The sequence below is a fragment of the Bombus pascuorum genome, chromosome 1 (assembly GCF_905332965.1).
Source record: "Bombus pascuorum chromosome 1, iyBomPasc1.1, whole genome shotgun sequence".
NCBI classification, from domain to species: Eukaryota; Metazoa; Arthropoda; class Insecta; order Hymenoptera; family Apidae; genus Bombus; species Bombus pascuorum.
The window spans coordinates 3,778,711-3,795,953 of NC_083488.1; the positions used below are offsets into that span (position 1 = coordinate 3,778,711).

Here is a 17,243-nt window from a genome sequence, read left to right on the forward strand (position 1 = left end):
ATTTTATATTTTTGAACGCGTCGTATAATTCGCTTGGTTCTTGTTTTTGTACAGAGGATTTCCTCCTGTTTTATCTTGAGGGAGTACGATCTTATCGACGGTAGATATTACTTATCGTGTAACTGCAACGTTTAAAGTACACGTCTATATACTTCGACTTCTCGCCGTTACAATATGGCGGAGGTTGTTCGTATGGCTCCCATGTGAAAGAGTCGAGGTGACGTGTCTCCTATTTTCCAATTTCCTGACAGTGGTTTCACAAAATGAACGCTTTCAAACGCGATAAGAAGGAGGAAGAAGATGGTAATCATAAATAAAAAACGTTCCCTTCATACTATTATAAGTTTAAGTTTTCATGCGAAATTAAACGGATCGGTTTTATTCTTGTGACAGTTCCTTGTAAACAGATTTAAGCTACTGCTCGTCGTGGAAGATAATTTTCCTTCGATGAATTCTTTTGTTTCACGTAACTTGATTTTTATTCTTTCGAAGTAGACGTTTATACGTACTTTTCGAACAAGTAATGCATGTACGATGAACGTTTCTGTATACCTGCTTATGCGATTCTTATGTTTATAGGTGGGGGAAACCCTTTCCAAAACCTAGAAAAGACAACCGTTCTTCAGGAAGCTCGTACCTTCAACGACACTCCGGTTAATCCAAGAAAATGCGCTCACATTCTAACCAAAATCTTATACCTACTGAATCAAGGAGAACAGTTGGGTACGATGGAAGCGACGGAAGCATTTTTTGCCATGACCAAGTTATTTCAGTCCAGGGACGTTGTCCTGAGAAGGTTGGTCTATCTAGGTATCAAGGAACTGAGTTCTCTGGCAGAAGATGTGATCATAGTTACTTCGAGTTTAACCAAGGATATGACCGGGAAAGAAGATTTGTACAGAGCTGCTGCGATAAGAGCTTTATGTACCATCACCGACGGTGGAATGCTAGCAGCTATCGAACGTTATATGAAACAAGCTATAGTAGACCGTTCCCCTGCTGTTTCCAGCGCGGCTTTAGTTTCCTCTCTGCACTTGACCAACGTCTCCGGAGACGTAGCGCGTAGATGGGCGAACGAAGCTCAGGAGGCGCTAAATTCTACTAACGTAATGGTTCAGTACCATGCCCTTGGTGTTTTGTATCAAGCACGTAAAGCAGATAAACACGCTGTGATTAAGTTAGTCGCCAAGCTTATGAGAACAAGTCCGAAAAGCCCTTACGCAGCCTGTATGTTAATTAGAATGGCGTGTAAATTATTAGACGAAGTCGACAAAGGAGAAGAACTATTGGGATTTATAGAATCTTGTTTACGTCATAAGTCAGAGATGGTGGTATACGAAGCGGCGCATGCCTTGATCAATCTTGGAAGAAGTTGCACGAAAGAGATAACGCCTGCTATTAGCGTCCTCCAATTATTCTGTGGATCTCAGAAACCAGCTTTGAGATTCGCCGCTGTTAGAACCTTGAATAAAGTTGCCATGTCTCATCCAACGGCAGTTACTGCTTGCAACTTGGATTTAGAGAACTTAATTACCGATTCGAACAGATCTATCGCTACGTTGGCAATTACTACCCTATTAAAAACTGGAGCGGAAAGTTCGGTTGATCGGTTGATGAAACAGATTGCTACCTTTGTGTCTGAAATTTCAGATGAATTTAAGGTCGTAGTTGTACAAGCTATAAGGTAACGTTATAGTTATTTTCAATTAGTTTTACTTGTATAGAAGAAAATTATATAACATAGTTCTTTCGTCCTTTCGACAGGGCTCTGTGTCAAAAATTCCCTCGGAAACACGCAGTATTAATGAACTTTCTCTCTGCTATGCTAAGAGACGAGGGAGGACTCGAATACAAAGCAGCAATTGCAGATACGATAATAGCTGTTATGGAAGTAAATGCCGAAGCGAAAGAAGCCGGTTTAGCTCATCTCTGCGAATTTATCGAAGATTGCGAGCACAACTCGCTCGCCGTTCGCATTCTTCACTTACTTGGTCAGGAAGGACCAACTTCGAAACAACCATCTCGATATATTCGCTTCATTTACAATCGCGTGATTCTGGAGAGTGCCAGCGTTCGTGCAGCCGCAGTTACCGCGTTAGCACGTTTTGCAGCAGCGTGTCCTCTGTTATTACCAAACGTGCTTGTTCTTCTGTCCCGCTGTCAATTGGATTCGGATGACGAAGTCCGTGATCGTGCGGCTTATTATTGCGCTATTCTACAACAAAACGAACCGACTATTTTGCCTTTGGTACAGCCTCCTCTTCTCTCCGTACCCAGTTTGGAAAGAGCTTTGCGAAATTATATGCAAACGTCGATGGACGAACCGTTCGACATCTCGCAGGTAATTAATCCAAACTGTGAAATTTCCGAAATTCAAAAGCTTTCTAGTCTGATCGATCGATGTTCGCGTTACAGATTCCACCAGCGCAAACGGTCGAGGAACCAACGCAAGTAGAGCTACAAGCTACTGTGAAACAACAGTCTCGATTGACGCGTGAGGAGAGCTTCATGGAAAAATTGTCACAAATACCACATTTGGCTAACCTTATTCGTGATTCTTCGTTGCTTAAGTCTTCCCCTGTCTGTGAATTAACAGAGTCCGAAACGGAATATAACGTTAAGTGCATTAAGCACACGTTCACGGAATTCCTCATTTTGCAATTCGATTGTGTAAATACTCTTTCCGATCAATTACTCGAGGATGTAAGAGTAGCTGTCGAAGCGCCCGAAGGGTAATTATATCGGAGTATATTCTTTTTTAAGATATCTCATCTTCCGAAAGACGATATTTTCTCTGCTTTTAGCTATACGATCGTGAACGAAGTTCCATGCCCTCGTCTACCTTACAACGAGCTTGGCACAACATATACAGTATTGAAATATCCGGAAAACGTTTATGCCAGTGTCGCTACTATTCCTACGACTCTGCGATTCGTGGCTCGTGATTGCGACCCTGCGACGGGTGTTCCAGATGCCGATCAAGGATACAACGATGAATACATGGTGCGCAGTTTCTTTTTATCTATAATTACGATTAATAGAGCAAAACCAAGGGCATTCTTATTAACGTTGTATTAAATTTTATTTGCTCTTTACACGATAAGTTTGGCACTTATTTATTAAAGAGAAACAATCGCGATTTCTAGTTAGAGGATTTGGAAGTGACGTTGGCTGATCAAGTTCGAGGAATCGGAAACAGAGGATTAGATTTCGGTGCTGCGTGGGAAGCAGCGTCTGCGGGAGGATTCACCAAGCTGGAAGAAACGTTTGCTTTAGGCTCATCGGTGAACAGTTTGGAAGGAGCGATTCAAAGTCTCACGGGATTTTTGGGCTTGGATGCCGTAGAGCGAACCAATCGAGTACAATCTGGTGCTGCCACGCATAACTTGCTATTGAGTGGCGTTTTCAGAGGAGGGAAAGAAATCCTTGCTCGAGCAAGATTGGCGATATCGGACAGTCAAGTAACGATGCAACTTACCGTACTGTGTCAAGACGCAGACGTTGCCGAGTTAATTATTTCTTCTGTAGGATAAACTATTCCCATTAGATCGATTATACGCGTATCACGTATATCGATAGGTTAATCCTACAAAAGCTGATGTACTAGAAGTACTCCTATACTGGAAACCTTTTATTTTTAATATTACAAATACAATGCCATGAGCGAATATATTACAGAATGGGACTATTGTTAAATCCCTATTTCTATGTAATACTTTGTACATACAATTATAAAACGATTCTTTTATTCGACGATTATTATTCGATGTTAATATGCAACGCCTTTATAGCTGCGTTATATTTAGATCTACTATCCTCGTTAATACCAAGTATAATTTATAGCTTGTTATTTCTTTAGAGTTTCTCTCGATCATTTCCTTCTACGTACAGTTACATACAAACCTCAACGAAAGCAAATAATTACCTTTAAAAAAGATACAACTAGTAATTAAAAAGAAAAATACAATGAACAATTTAAATATATTTATTGTTACTTTTGATAGACCCAATGCAATCGTACAAATAAACACAGATGTTGTCTGAAAATGTTATGCAACGCATAAAGGAGGGGAGGCGTCCTCTTGCCCCTGTGCCATCCCGTTTATCTTTTTGCACGTTATGGTTTTGTAGATAGTCCGTATATATTATGTCCGGTGTTAGTTCTATATCTTAACAAAAAAGTCGTACCGCGGAGCAAGTGTAAATGTTCAAGAAACAACTATTGCCAATTCCAGTTAAACAACCGGAAATATCTTTAATGACTAAGATACGTGTGATCGTGTGAGTGTCGAAGAGTGCGTCTCAACATGATCGAACTAACCAGCAGAGGAACGACTCTCACCTGAAACAGTCGTAATTTTGCCTTCGTGAATCGTACACGCGTTTCACTCCGATCGTATTTAACGTCGAAATTTATTCCGTTGCTTGCACAGCGCTACGAACGAAAGATCACCTATTTACGATCGTACGTATGCAATTTTTTGTCCAGTATTTAAAAGCATTTTCGAAATAAAAAAACGCGATTCATTAGTAAGAAATCTGTTCGACTAATAATAGAGCGATTCGTTCTGCATATTTGCCTCGCGTCAATTATCGCGTGTCATTGCTTCGCTCGAGTCATTAGCCGTTCATCGTATCGTTAATTATTAATTAGATCAATCGAGTAGCCTTCTCGTAGCGACTATATCCATGGGACAGTTGCTTTCGGTACATTTGGTCCAGTATTTTCCAGGATATAATTAGAAGTAAAAATTTCCGACTATTACAGAAGCCATTATATTCATCACGGTTATTATCATTCATACGTGTAATTTCGTAATTCGTAATTGCTTCTACTTTCCCCTTCTTTTTTTTTTTTTTTTTTTTTTTTCTTTCTTTGTAGCACACCGATAGCAAGACTCTGATACAAAAGCAGTAGCACGCAAGGTTTTCGCACGATTCTTTCGGTCAATTTTGACATGACGAGATATCTGGGAAGCCTGTTGAAATTCTGTTTCGTGTGCGTTTGCTTGGTGGAGTTTATCGCAGCCAACGCACCTGTGGTAAAAATAAAGAATGGTACGTTGTCGGGTTTGTTTATGACAACAAGGAAAGGCAGGGAATTCGCCGGATTTCGGGGCATACCGTATGCGCTTCCACCTGTTAAAGAACTCAGATTTGAGGTAAGTGCGATATCTCTAAAGGCGAAACTTTCCGTTAGATTTTCTCACGATGATCTTGAATCTTATTCAACAGTCTTGTTAGCGAATTTAGTTCGGCGATTATTACGGTTTTTTAATTGGAGGAGCCGCACATCGTAGAAAATCGTGGAATACGTTTTAGTGTCTTTTGCTTTACCTCTTAACGCGAACCCATAAATTAATCATAAACTTGAGAAAAGATTTTCCCGGTACATGTCGCACGTAGCATCGAATTATATAAAGGATTTCCTAATACCATGATATTTTCCTTGATAATATAATTCGACGAAATATGCTTAGAATAAATAATAATACGAGAATTCTGCTCGCCAGAGACAAGTGTTGGAACGGAAAATCAAACAATTCTCGACGTTCGACTGCAACGTGTCGAGCAAAAGTATCGAACGAATAGTTTCTCTTTTTTTTTTTTTTGTTATCTATAAACTACAAAGCTATTTTAACTTATGTATCTAACCTTGTAATTATACATTTAAGTAGGTATTGAATTTAAATAAACAATTTCCGTCAGTTTTTACTAACTTTAGGAGTCTTAGTTCAGTATTTATTCATGCAGATCAAATTCACAGATTTGCGTCACGTCAATGGATTAAGTTTTATGTCATAATTTATTTAAAAAAAAACTTCTATTGATACACGCGTAGATAAGCTACCGTTAAACTATCAATAGACGTTATCAACGATAATAAAGCTCGATAAATTGAGAATTTTGTTATCTCTTCTATCGTTATACGCGTAGATGCGCTTCCGTTAAACTATCAATAAACGTTATCAAAGATAATAAAGCTCGATGAGAATTGTTTGATCTCTTGTAATAAAGAAGGATAATTATAATAGCTAGGAGTAGTTCAACGACAACGTGCGTTTTGTTTGTTTGGTTTGTAGCCTCCGAAACCGGCAGCTGCCTGGGATGGAATACGATCGGCTAAGGACGACGCCAACATATGTATTCAAAGAAATATCTTCACGTACGACGATCAGATCGTCGGCGAAGAGGATTGTCTTTATCTGAACGTCTACACGCCGAAAGTGCCCACTGAGGAAGACAAATTAAAGGGAGGATATCCGGTTATGATTTGGCTGCATGGTGGCGGATGGGTCTGTGGCGCCGGTCATTCCGACTATTATCATCCTAAATTCTTATTGGATCACGATGTGATTCTCGTCGCCGTAAACTACAGGTGATCGGTATCGAACGATGCCAACGTGTTTATTAACGTTCGTTAAATTTATGAAAATCTACGATAGGCTCGGGCCAATAGGATTCTTGAGCACGGAGGATCTAGTATGTCCTGGAAATAATGGATTAAAGGATCAGGCAATGTCCATTCGTTGGGTACACGAGAATATAGCCGCCTTTGGCGGTGATCCAAATCGCGTGACCATTTTCGGGGAAAGCGCGGGTGGCGCGAGTGCCCATTATCACATGATGAGCAATTTGTCGAAAGGTGAGCCCATATCCTTCGTTCTGCCTCGCTGAGTATAGGTACATTTCGAATTCGATACGTTCGCCCTTTGGCCAATTTAACGGTTACATACATTTTAATCCTCGGAAAGATTATATCGACCTTCGATAAACTGTAAAATATACGGATGAAACTGGTAAGAAAAGAAGAACTGCGAGATACTACCGTATCCTATCGCGAGTTTCAAATTAGACGACGTAGAGGTAACAAACGTTTGAAAGATACCATTACCACGCGACAGTAGTAAAACTCGCGACAAATTTCGAAATTGCGTAACGAACGATACACGACAAGCTGAAAAGAAGTAACGCGTGCAAAGCGTTCCTAGTTCTGAGTGTCTTCGCGTTTCGTAATCTCCGGTTTGAACAAGTATCGAATACAAAGTTTCGTAAGAAAAGTAACGACGGTAGTGCGTAATTAAAAGTCAAAATTCCCATGTAAGCACCCATCTTGAATATCAAATTACTTTATAGGGAAAAACAGATAGCCTAGGAACAACGCTCAAGGACAGAGAATCGATAGAAAAAGATACCTGATTGTTAACACGCTGTAAAGTAATCCTATTATTCATTCAACGTCGCGTTCTCGGTTAACGATGAAAATTATGTAATTTCATTTGTTCGTAAAAGGCATTATCGATACTTACACAAAACATATATATATATATATATCATTTGTACAAAACAGGACTTTTCCATCGTGCGATCTCGCAAAGCGGTACCGCCGACTGTCGTTGGGCTCTGGCAAAACCCGGTTCTGCGAGAAAGAAGGCGACGAAGGTGGCCGAACTTCTGTCTTGTCCTTCGGAAAACTCGAAGCAGCTCGTCGAGTGTCTGCGTACGAAAGATGCCATCGAACTTATCGCGACCGATCGATCTTTTCAAGTAAGTGAAATTCCTGTTCCTCGCTGCTTTAGGAGATTCCGTTCTTCTAGGGCGAGAGAAAGAAAGGTTGTACTAATCGATTTCAGGCGCGTAAAACCTGTAAAGCAGGATATGTCCTTGATGATATGGGTTCATAGCAACGTAGAATCATAAAATTACAAAAACGAGATTACGCGGAGCTGAAATATTGGAAACGATTACGGTCTGCTATCGACTTTCGAGAAAGTAGTAAAACTAAAAGTCATTTAATACGGTGGAGATTGCTCGGACGATCGTTTCGAGTCGAGGTTTTCGACGAAATAGCAACGTAGAACGACTCGATACGAACGTCGAGTCATAAGACGAAGAAAGCAACAAAGAGAAATACGTCTGATATATAATTTCGTAAATTATAGATTACGTTTCGTGACCAATCACTTTTTTTCTACGATTAACGAGACTATCCCACGAGAAGCCTCAACACTGGAATGCAACGCTGAGCGTTTAAAATTCTATACAAAGGGAAACATGTAGATTGACTCGTATTATATAAGTTTACGTTGTTGGCGTAATTAATATTTGCAGCTCGCTAAGTGAAACAAGGTAAAAAGGCAACCGTGTGATTTCATAGCGTATACCGGCACCTTTGCGATACGATACATCGCGTTACTGTACTTCCAGCTAGATGTTTATGCGCCGCAAATCAATCTTCTCGATACAGTTGCGTTTATGTCTGCAAATCTCGAACGAATTTTTCCATTTGAAATTTGTTTTCCTCGTTATCGATGTAAATCAGTCGATTGGGCAACACGACGAAAACTGGTTACGTCGAGAAATTGAGAAATACGTTGCGAGATAGAAAAGAAACATACGTCGTTCGCACATGTTAAATATTTAACGTTGCAGTTTTAACTTCTGGAAAACCAGTTCCTGCGTTTGAAACGTAACCACTCGCGTCTATATTTCAGAATAGCGAGAAAAATCAATGTCCGATGTAAATTCTTAGTCGATATGTTTATTCGGGTTGAGTAAATACGAAAGGTAGCGAAAAAATGTCGATCGCAAAAATATAAAAATATAAAATACAAGTCGGAGAATAAGGAAACGCGCTGTGACACGACAGGAAGAGAAAGTCGATTGGAAATGAAGCGACAAATCCGGTGCGTTGTTCTACCTTCTCGAAAGAGAGAAGGAAGTTTCTACCTTGAGGAAACGTCTAAACGAGTTTCTCGGAGATTTTAACGTTTCAACTTTGCTTGAAATTTCGATAAACTCGTACGAACGTTCCGTTCTCCTTAACTTTTGAATGCGTTGTACGAATTAACATTTTAAATCACCCTATCCCCTACGTATAACAGCAGATTTCGTTTACAAATCGGTTTACGACCGTTTCTTACATACCTATCTCTACTAAAATACGCATTTTCTTTAAAAGATCGATTTATTCAAATTTGTCGAGGTTGTTAGATCAATTAATTAATTATTAAATTAACGCGTAGATAAATTGTATGGTAGAAAATATATTTTAATACAGAAGCGTAAATACAAGTAGGGATATAATTTGAGCAGTGTTACCCTATGACCGAAAGCTCCGAAGCCATCGTCGCCTGTGTACCGTTTATGGTCTGCCATCGTCCCAGTCTTTTGTCTATAAGCTGTCGATGGCTTCGGTGCTTAAGAAAACTAAAATGATCGGATGTAGAGTTTTCTTAGAAGCGGTGACCACTTCAACAAAATCAAGTCTGAATCGATATACGGACATTGTAAAAGTCGACTGTTTCTATTTTTCTGTTAGGAATTTGCTTACTGTCCGGTGATACCCTTCAAACCTGTGATCGAACCTGTTCACCCTGGAGCTTTCCTAACGGAAGATCCCGTCGGTATGTCGAGGAATGGCCGCATGTCAGACATTCCGTGGATGACAGGAATTATGTCCGAGGAAGGATCGCTCGTAGTACCAGGTATTTTCGGGTTAAGCGCGTGACTCGTTTTCTCTCGGTCCACGTTAGATCCTTAACGTTATCTCCCTTCGTGAAACTTGACGACCGATATAATTGCTTCTTTTCTTTTTTTTTTTTTTTTTTTTTCATTAGGATTGTACGGAAGAAACAACGGAGAATTGGTTAAGAAGCTGAACGAGAATTTCTTGGATTTCGCTCCGATGACGTTACTGTTCGACGAAACGTGTCGTAAAGGCGAAGAGAAACGCGTGGGCGCCAAAATCCGCAAGTTCTATTTCGATCAGGCTGCCATTGACAATTCCACGCGATTCCAGCTGATCAACGTGAGTTCGCCGCGAAACTTACGCATTCGGATAAAGTAGAATTTGCGACAAAGTTGTCGAACAAATACGTTGTCGTTCTGAACAATTTTTTCTACACGTATAACGAGTGGTCGATTTTACTTTCAAAGTTACACGAGAACGAACGCGTTGGATATCGTAGCGGCCGTGCCAAGCTGTCAACGTGTTGTTTACTCGTGAATTTTGACAATATTTTTTAAATATTTGCATCTGTATTTACATCTACATTTTGTATAAATTATGGAAAATTCCAGTAACAGAATTTTAAATGCCAAGAAGTAGGTAGTAACTTGCATAAACAACCGCCGATAACGATACGACTACATGGAAGCATCTACAATTTTGACACACGCGCACGCACACAGACCAAATAATTGCAGCATCGAATCTTCGACTTTGTACAAACTACAAAAAGTTGTTCGGAACGCGGCGACCGATGTTATTTTACGTTATTAAACGACTCTATCGAAGTTGTTATTTTTCCATCAGTTTTGGCAATTAGCTCGTCTTTTAATAAATTCGCTGCTTCGAAATCACCGACGTATACAGCCACGTTGCAGCGAATTTTTTATCGCCGCAACGAAAGCCACTGGATAACGTCGTGGTACGAAGATGCAGATATCGTGCCAGCTACGATCTTTGTTCGAATCAAAGTAGATTTAAAGCGAATCTGCTACGTTTGTAATTTCCTACGATTAATTTCGGGGCAAGCGATAAGTTGTTCTCGCTCGTCGTAATCGTTCGAATATTTTGCAGATGATCAGCGACTCTTGGTTCACTCACGCGGCTCGCACTTCGGTGCGCGACTATCTGGAGAAGCAGTCTTCTCCCGTGTATTATTACTATTTATCGTACAGAGGAAGCGCGTCGTTCAGCAGGATATTTGGCGATATTAACAATAATTACGGAGTATCGCACGCGGACGAACTTCAGTACCTGTTTCCTGTCGGAGAACAATTATTCAAGGATATACCGCTGAGCGAGAAGGACCTCGAGATGGTGGACGTTCTCACGAGCCTTTGGTTCAACTTTGCAAACTCCGGGTAAGTATTTCCGATACGATCGCGCGATAAAAATAATTTGTCGGTTATCTGTCAGATCGTTATTTCGAAGATGCGACGATATCGAACGCCGAGAGATCGACTGACTAATTAATATTGTAGGAATCCTACGCCGGAAACGTCGGAGCAGATACCAATCAAATGGAAACCGGTTAGAACGCAGAATCTCGAGTATTTACACATAGGACAGGACGACATTCGGATGTCGGAGAATCTTCTGCGGGAGAGAATAGACTTCTGGGAAAATTTACCGGTACGAGAGGATTTTGACACCCAGCGTCAATGGAAAGACGAATTGTAAAAAATTCGTGCGTGTGGTGGAGAATCGTAAATCTGGACGCCCAACGGATGCAGTACGACATAGATCGTATCTGAACTACTTTCAAAAATCACGGGCGCGATCGTATTGTACGATCGTATTTGCATAGTCACGCAAAATTCTCGAAGGTTGACACGGTACCATCGGGAACGATCTTGTTTCAGCATGCAACGAACGATTTTACGTAAAATATATGTTTTTAATAATCATGGTTGAACAAAAAAGTATACGTACATTGTCGTAAAAAGATTTTGGATTGCTATCGCTATACATTTTTTTAATACGTAGCTCTGCAAGTATGTTGCATCTCCGCTACGACGTTTCGTCCGTCGACGTTCTATCCGCGGACCAGCGTTTTCCATTTTAGAAGATAAGTATAATCGCGTTCGAGTAGGAAGATTTTCAGCGAAGTAAAGCAACGAGAAAAGTAAACGGCGAGAGTTAACGTTCGAAACGTGGATCGTTGGAAGGAAAAATACACTGGACGTGTAGCGGTATATGTCCTACTCTTTCTTTTTCGTTTTCTTTCGCTTCTTGTTGGCCTTGGCTCGATCGTTTGCTCGTTTCTCCTCGGACGTGGGACTAGGCGCCATTGGTAATTGCAACTTTGGTCGTGACACTCGAACGGCCATACAAGCTATAGAATAATTTTCCGGATGACAGTATCCGAAAACTTTGAATTTGCTCTTCTCCTTGTGTAAATGTTCGTACGGTATTTCATAGAGCGTTTGGAAATTTAACCTCGTGGCTGAAAGTATCGGATCGCGTTGACGCATTATTCGAAAGACGACGCGAACCGTTTGGTCGTCGTCGCGAAACGGCAGACGAAACGAAACGTACCGATGGTTTGGGCAGCTCCGGAGGTGAATTGTCCGGCGCAAGCGGTCGCGAAGTAACTCGCTCGAGCCATGCAAGAACGTACCAACGCGGTGCCGATGCCATTATTCCGATGCTCGGGTTTTACACAGAGGATGTCGATCCATACGAGTCCGCCCACGTTCATTAATTCGTGCGTCCGAGCCTTGGCAGTGACGTAGCCTTTCAACGTCATTACCTGACGCAACGTCTCTCCTAGCTACAAACGGAAAACTATTTGTCGCTACGTTTTCTACGAAAACAAAAACATGGTAAATCTAACAGTTAAATGTTAAATTGGTAAATCGGTTAAATCGCTGTTTAAATCGAACCCATCGATCCTTTGGTAAGCTCGAACGACGATATTCGTAGGTTTGCTGAAACGCGATGTTAATTACGGTTAATCGTTCTTCGACTATTTCTATGCTTACTAAGACGTGTTTCACGATGCTGTATAGTTCCTTCTTAATGTACCATTGAGATTTTTCAAACATCGAGGCGACAAGTACACCTACGAGATCGTTGGTTCCCTCTTTAACTGCACAGAAGCTAATCATACTTTCCATTTGCTTGAACACCCCGTTCATGAACATTTTCATGGAGACGGCGTCGTCGGACAAACCGACGGCCTTAAACAGCGGTTCCGTTCGACAGAAATAGCTCTGAAACACGCGTAATTCTAATCTGATTCGGTCTAATCCGAGGCATTCGCCATATTCATGCAGTTTCATTGAAAGATCGGTGTTTTAAGGTGCACAGGGGAAAAAGAAAATTATTTCCATTTAGAATAACGAGCGTATGACTATGATGCGTAGGATAATCGCGGCGATCGAGTAGAGATTTGCTTCGAAATTTACGGATATGTTTTAAGCGTAATAAACTGTACTTGGGGCGGCGATGTACTAGTACAAAGTGGAGCGTTTGCATGAATCTGTTTAACCGAAGGTCAACGATCCGATAGCCCGCCGATAGTCTCTGCCACACCATAGACGCGTCCGCCGTGTACAGATCGTCCTTCTCTTGCAACTTTCTGATCGCCAGGATACGAAGATTCAGCGAAAAGAAATCGCTTTCCTTGATCGAGCTCCGCCTGCGAGACTCGATCGAATTGTCTCTCGTACTTTGTCTTTTGGCAAGCATATTGCGACAAACTGAAAGAAACTATCTGGAGGAAGCTCAACGCGCTCGATATTTCGTATAGTTCCTCTGATATCTCTGATAAACGAATTTCAATTGGAAATTTTCAACCGTTTCACACGCACGAATTTCGCCTAACGCTGCTTTCAAACTTCCCGACGATTCTCAACTTTGAAGTTGTTCTCTTATCGAAGCCTCGGCTCGACCTGTTCGTTCGTAGACACATTCGGAATTTCTATATTAACGCGTTGTACGATTTTTGTTTCTTTTTTCTACAAAATGCGAGTTTAGACGAACCGTAGGACTCGTCGTATACCGAATCCGCGTGATATCGGTCACCTATGGAAATGGACGTGATCGAGGAAAAAGACGAATTCGCGTTGGGAGTGGAGACTCGGATGAAAGCTCCTCTCGAATGGCACTCGTCGGCCGAATGTAGAATATCGGACTTGAGGGAGTCGCAGTACGACGAAGCTTTGCGTCTGATCAAAGTTTAGCTACGAAACGAAATCACGCGGCGTACGACGCCGTGCAGACTCGTCGCGCAACCTTTTTTATCACCTTCGTATCCGGTTAGTAATGTAAGCGTCTGGTCCGAGAGGTTGTAGCGTCGTCTGATTTCCACAGCGCCACTTCTTTCGCGACGAGCCTATGTGCAAGGCGTCCTCGTTGCTGCAAGATGAAACGTCGGTGAACGGTTACCTGGAGCTCGTAAGGACGTGGATGAAGGACACGACAAGCCTGATCGCTACCAGTATGAAATCTGGTCGTGTGGTTGGAGCGGTTGTCGCGCGAATTAACAGCGACCCTGAGAAAACCGACACTTACCATCGTGTGCAGGTACGATCGCGATTCGCGCCGCGAAAGGCGGACGCGTTGGCGATAGCCTTCCAGCGAAGCTTCGACGGGGCAAAAACCTCGAGAACGAATCCTCTTACTTAACGCGTTTTTAACGAGTGCCACGCCGCGATTAACGAGCGCAACACGTAGCTGCGGAAATTGTTGAAAAGGCGAAAGAAACTTCGCAAAACTCGCAGATTTTGATACATTCGAAAAAGAAATTTTAGTCTAAGAATTCTAACGCCGATGCGTTGCCATCGCGTAGATCCTGCGAGGAGAGAGTCTGCGCAAGATCATGCATCTGCTGAATACGTTGATCAAGCAAACGAACGCGCACAAAACGTTCGGACAGCAGGAGTATTACTGCGTATACGTTCTCTGTGTACATCCGTCTTATCGAGAGAAAGGCGTGGAGATCGCGTTGCTGAACGCTTGCGTGCAAGTTGCGGTGTCTTTGAGAATACGAGCGATCGGTGGCCTTTTCACGTGCGCTGCGAGTCAAGCATGGGCGCGCAGCGTGGGCTTCCAACTTCTTTCCGAGATACGTTACAGTTTGTGGATTCTCAACGATCGAATCGTGTTCGACGATCCAGGAAGGGGAAATTACTCGGCCGCTATGATGGGCAGGTTGATAACGCCGCAAGAAGAATCGGAGGATTCGATGGAAGATGACGTATCGTCCGTCGATACTACGTCGAAACAAAGAAACACGCTTGGCTGCAAGTAGAATTATTATCGTACTTGCGGAAGCAAAATTCCGACGTAAAAGTAGACGCATGTACGTATAAACGATTAAGAATAGACGTTTATTTGCAAAAAAAAAACGTTGTTTCAATGAGAAAATGTAAAGGAGATTATTTCGTTGGTATTTCGTACCCATGTTTTGTTTCTAATTTTTTGGTCAAATTTAACTTCCATTTCGATCATCTATGGAGAAGAACGAGTAATTCCAACATAGAAATTCTTCAACGATTTCAATCGAAAATTCTAAGATCCTTGATAGATATACCTTGGTATGTTACCAACGAAACATTACATCGCGAACTCGAGATACCAACAGTCAAAGAAGAAATATCCAAATTCAGTAATGAATATAACGTGAGAGTTAACAACCACGAAAACCCACTAGTTATTCAATTTCTTGACAGTCGGATCAGATCCGCAGGTTAAAAGGACATTACCCTTTAGATATAAGCACTAGATTCAATTAGAATCAAAAACACTTATCAAACACGACATAGTACCACCCCAGAAAAATTTACTTACAACTCTCAATGAGAATCGATTGTAAAATTCATCCAAATGAAAAAAATAAATAAATTTTGACAATCACCAATCTAACCTCGTGAACTAAGACGCGGCGTTCGGTTATTGACCAAATGCTGGATTTACGTTCTCGAAGTAGGAAACCTACATTACCAACGCCCAATGTCCATTTTCATTAAACGACTATGAACGACGATTCCGAGATGGCGCTACCAGCGAACGCAGCTGCACCGACACCATTTTCCGGGAATTTCCCGGGAGTGCCTTTTGGACACCCTTTCTCCCTTTATCCCCTCCCTTGCGTTAGTTTCGAATTCAGTATGCGAGGGATCGAGAGTTCACCCCACGTGAAGGGTAGCTTTGTGGAATGGAGTTTCACCCTATAGGATGGGGAAACCATAATGCCGCCCAGGCAAAGCCGCGCCATTTTGTAAATCAAAGGACCAAAGGGACACGATGAAAATTCGGCTTTCCAGAACATTTTCCACGATATCTTTCCTAACGTTCGATTAATTCTATTCGTTATCGAAATTTGCGAGAACAGCGAAACTGCGTTTAGCGCCGATTCCAAGTCCAAACTACGATCGTCGCGCCTGGGTCAGTTTCTACGTTTACAAATCATCGTTACAAATCGTAATATTTCGTTTAACGATACACCATCTTGTTTAGCAGAATCTTTAACCGAAGCGGACGATAAAACTTTCGTAAATAAATTTCGATCGGTTAGAAAGGAATTCGAAGCTTCAACGTCGTCTCTCTCGTTCTTCGCGCTCCACGCTTATATTGTTTTTCGATTTTTCACGCGTAACTTTGCAATTGTATCTGTTTGAATTTTGATTCAACCATCGACGCGTTCGACGTCTTCCGGTCTTCTATGAAACGAAATACCAGTGGATAGAAAATTTGTGGTATTTTCGAAAAATATGCGTTGGTTGTTACAGATCGTCGTCTTGCTCTGTTTCTAGTATTATAGAAAAAAAATTGCGTTTTTTTAAAGGAATTACGAATAGAAAAGGAAAGAATATGGTTTTTAACGAAATCACGAAATAAACGATCCGGTTTCTGACGAAATATTTATCTTCCTATTTTCAGACACGCTTATCTAACTATTCTTCGCTATTATACGAATATTTTGTAGCAGGTCGCTTACGTAATACGAAGATTCGATTTACTATTATCACCCACTTTTACAGTGTTTTCTTATCGGTAACGTTATAATCTTGCTTTATCTCGAACGAAATTGTAACTGGATCTATCGAGCAAAATTTTCGATGAATCTTTTCTTCGTTCCAGACTAGTCGTGGAAAATTTATAATACAAGTACGATAATATAATACGATAAGCGAGTTTAACGCGTAACGTCGTAAATATAACACGCTTAGAAACCTAAAGGACAATTTACAAAAATAAGATCGACGAATAGCCGCTAGAAGTAAACTTTATAGAATTAAAATTGTATATCGTCGTACGAAAAATTGCGTTAGTCGAATACCATCGGTTTTTTCGTCCGTATACGACTTGAAATTAAATACGCGCCATGAAACCTGATATATATTTATATATATGTCGAATATTTTTTTTTTTTTATTTTATTTTGGTTATTTTACAATTTGTCCTTATGGACATTTGGTAAAGTGTTATATCTTGTTGGTGAAGAAAAAAAAATAAAAATAAAAAATAAATATAGCATGTGGGCGGCTACCCCCAGCGGGGTGCCAGCTTCGTTTTTTCTAAGTTATATCTTTTATGAATGTCGAATATTTGTGCGAAAAGTGCAATTGCGAATTTCGTTATTCGTATTTCCTCGTCCCATTCAGTGGCGCCATCTGCAGTTCGCGAAGTTTGCGAATCGCGCTTTCCTTACCGCCATTTTCTTTTGCCACGCGAATAATCTCTTTTGAACTTTTCCCACTAAATTAGCTGCAAATATCGCGGA

General features: G+C 41.1%; 5 protein-coding genes across 6 annotated transcripts in view; 4 read left to right on the plus strand and 1 right to left on the minus strand.

Annotated features, from left to right (window-relative positions):
• The window catches only part of LOC132907299 (chromobox protein homolog 1-like), a 194,306-nt gene that overhangs the window by 36,671 nt on the left and 140,392 nt on the right, over window positions 1-17,243 (plus strand). The window lies entirely within an intron of this gene.
• Window positions 141-3,744, plus strand: LOC132906190 (coatomer subunit gamma). 2 transcript variants are annotated; one of them, XM_060958188.1, is made up of 6 exons: window positions 141-303; window positions 580-1,684; window positions 1,765-2,341; window positions 2,416-2,732; window positions 2,805-3,003; window positions 3,147-3,744. In XM_060958188.1, the coding sequence occupies exons 1-6, from the start codon at window positions 264-266 to the stop codon at window positions 3,531-3,533; spliced, it is 2,625 nt and encodes an 874-aa protein (XP_060814171.1). In that variant the 5' UTR covers window positions 141-263; the 3' UTR covers window positions 3,534-3,744. The 2 variants fall into 2 exon arrangements, with proteins under 2 accessions (XP_060814171.1, XP_060814254.1); XM_060958271.1 differs by lacking the exon at window positions 141-303 and adding an exon at window positions 323-466.
• On the plus strand, window positions 4,309-11,458 carry LOC132906306 (carboxylic ester hydrolase). Its single transcript, XM_060958401.1, has 9 exons — window positions 4,309-4,465; window positions 4,883-5,162; window positions 6,084-6,379; window positions 6,447-6,646; window positions 7,352-7,548; window positions 9,323-9,488; window positions 9,621-9,811; window positions 10,586-10,872; window positions 10,993-11,458. The coding sequence occupies exons 2-9, from the start codon at window positions 4,959-4,961 to the stop codon at window positions 11,189-11,191; spliced, it is 1,740 nt and encodes a 579-aa protein (XP_060814384.1). The 5' UTR covers window positions 4,309-4,465; window positions 4,883-4,958; the 3' UTR covers window positions 11,192-11,458.
• On the minus strand, window positions 11,422-13,204 carry LOC132914584 (uncharacterized). The gene is made up of 3 exons (XM_060973804.1): window positions 12,968-13,204; window positions 12,496-12,726; window positions 11,422-12,284 (listed from the first exon to the last, which is right to left on the minus strand). The coding sequence occupies exons 1-3, from the start codon at window positions 13,202-13,204 to the stop codon at window positions 11,985-11,987; spliced, it is 768 nt and encodes a 255-aa protein (XP_060829787.1). The 3' UTR covers window positions 11,422-11,984.
• Window positions 13,240-14,782, plus strand: LOC132906357 (uncharacterized). The gene is made up of 3 exons (XM_060958528.1): window positions 13,240-13,692; window positions 13,829-14,041; window positions 14,307-14,782. Exons 1-3 carry the CDS (start codon window positions 13,543-13,545, stop codon window positions 14,766-14,768), a joined length of 825 nt encoding a protein of 274 aa, XP_060814511.1. The 5' UTR covers window positions 13,240-13,542; the 3' UTR covers window positions 14,769-14,782.